At 37.1% G+C, this 1,643-nt stretch overlaps 1 protein-coding gene across 1 annotated transcript; it reads left to right on the top strand.

Annotated features, from left to right (window-relative positions):
• Positions 1 to 432: 432 nt before the first annotated feature.
• LOC119344069 (alpha-copaene synthase-like) lies at positions 433 to 1,620 on the top strand (the record flags this gene model as incomplete). Its single annotated transcript, XM_037614697.1, has 3 exons — positions 433 to 568; positions 720 to 968; positions 1,339 to 1,620. Coding segments are annotated over 3 exons (667 nt in total), but the record flags the coding sequence as incomplete, so codon positions are not given.
• Positions 1,621 to 1,643: the final 23 nt, after the last annotated feature.

Below are 1,643 nucleotides of genomic sequence, written 5' to 3' on the forward strand. Positions count from 1 at the left end.
ACCCTCGGCTAAAATTCCATGTTGACGTGCAATTTTCATAAGTCTTAACACAATAGCACTCATTGGTACATACAAGTAATGAGCTAATGCTCACTACTATCTGTTTACAATTGCAATTTCAAATGAAAATGTGACTCATACTTAGATTATTATTTTATTAACACAAATATATATATATATATGTTGCCATAATAAGAGGTGGATGAAAGAAAATCTAAATGCAGTAACGAATGAGATATATTAACTATAATGAAATCTTTGATGTCATGTTACACTATTTACCTCATGGAGCAAAGTGAAACTAGTGGTTCTTAATGTGTTGAAGAAAGATGAAGAGTATAGAAAAATAAAAGGTTAGGTTAACATGCAAACAAAGAATTGTCAAACTACGATAACTTATCTTAAGATTATTTTTGTGAATTGGCCTTCCAGATGGGATAAGAGCGCCGCTTTTGTTCTGCCGGAGTACTTGAAGAAGTTCTATACGGAGATGCTGAGGACATTTGAGAATATTGAGGCTGAAATGCCAGCCAATACGAACTACGATATAGCACACCTGAAAAAAGCGGTAACTTCATGTACCATTTTCTGTCTTGTAAAAAATAACATATAAATCTCTCTCTCTCTCTCTCTCTCTGTGTGTATGTGTGTATGGTTGTGCATCTCTCTCTCTCTCTCTCTCGTTAATTTTGGGATTACCTCTCTTTGTTTGCGTGCAGGTCCAAAATAACGTGACTGGTTACCTGGAAGAAGCGAAATGGTCACACAGGAACCACAAGCCAAGCTTTGTAGATCAGGTCAAGTTGACTAGCCTGAACATCGGCGTGCCAACAATATGTGTGAGTATGATGGCTGGAATGGGTGATGCAATGATGAAGCCAGCACTCAAATGGGCTGCTAGTGTTCCGGACGTCGTCATATCAGTCGGGAAGATTTCCCGTTTCATGAATGATATCGGTGCATTTGAGGTATATATATAATATTTCAAAATTAATTTTTGCTTGGATGTTACTTTTCACACATGTAAGAATGTCAAGTTCGAGCATATTGAGATATAATTTTGACCAACAATTTGAGTACCAAAATGTGATTTATTTGACAAAAAATCATAGTATGGATTATACTTGGAATTATTTTACAACAATGTCAGTTTTGTGATGCTACCTTAACTACATTGGTCTATTTTTTTTATAAATTTGTACACATCAAAATGTGTGGGCACCTATGGAAAAGGGGGCAGGGCTCAGTTACCAAGTTTGTACTATCATTGTGCGTGCATGGAAGATTATTAAATTGATACATACTTACATAAAGATGATTATTGATGTCATCATACAGCGTCGAAAATGCAAGGGGGATCTGGCAAGCACCGTAGAGTGTTACATCAATGAGTACAACGTGACAAGTGAAGTGGCCATTACCAAAATTGTTGCCCTGATAGAACAAGAATGGAAGACCCTGAACCAAGCTCGCTTTGAAAATCATCTTCTCCCTGCATTGCAGCAGTTCATTAGCTTAGCGATTAGCACAACATTTTTCTATGGTAACAGAAATGATGTATACACGCACAGCGCACATATGCAGTGGACTATTGAGAGGCTCTTCCTGAAGAATATGTAGGCCTTGGCCAAATTCATCGTGTA

Source organism: Triticum dicoccoides, unplaced genomic scaffold, assembly GCF_002162155.2.
Source record: "Triticum dicoccoides isolate Atlit2015 ecotype Zavitan unplaced genomic scaffold, WEW_v2.0 scaffold152167, whole genome shotgun sequence".
Classification (NCBI taxonomy): Eukaryota; Viridiplantae; Streptophyta; class Magnoliopsida; order Poales; family Poaceae; genus Triticum; species Triticum dicoccoides.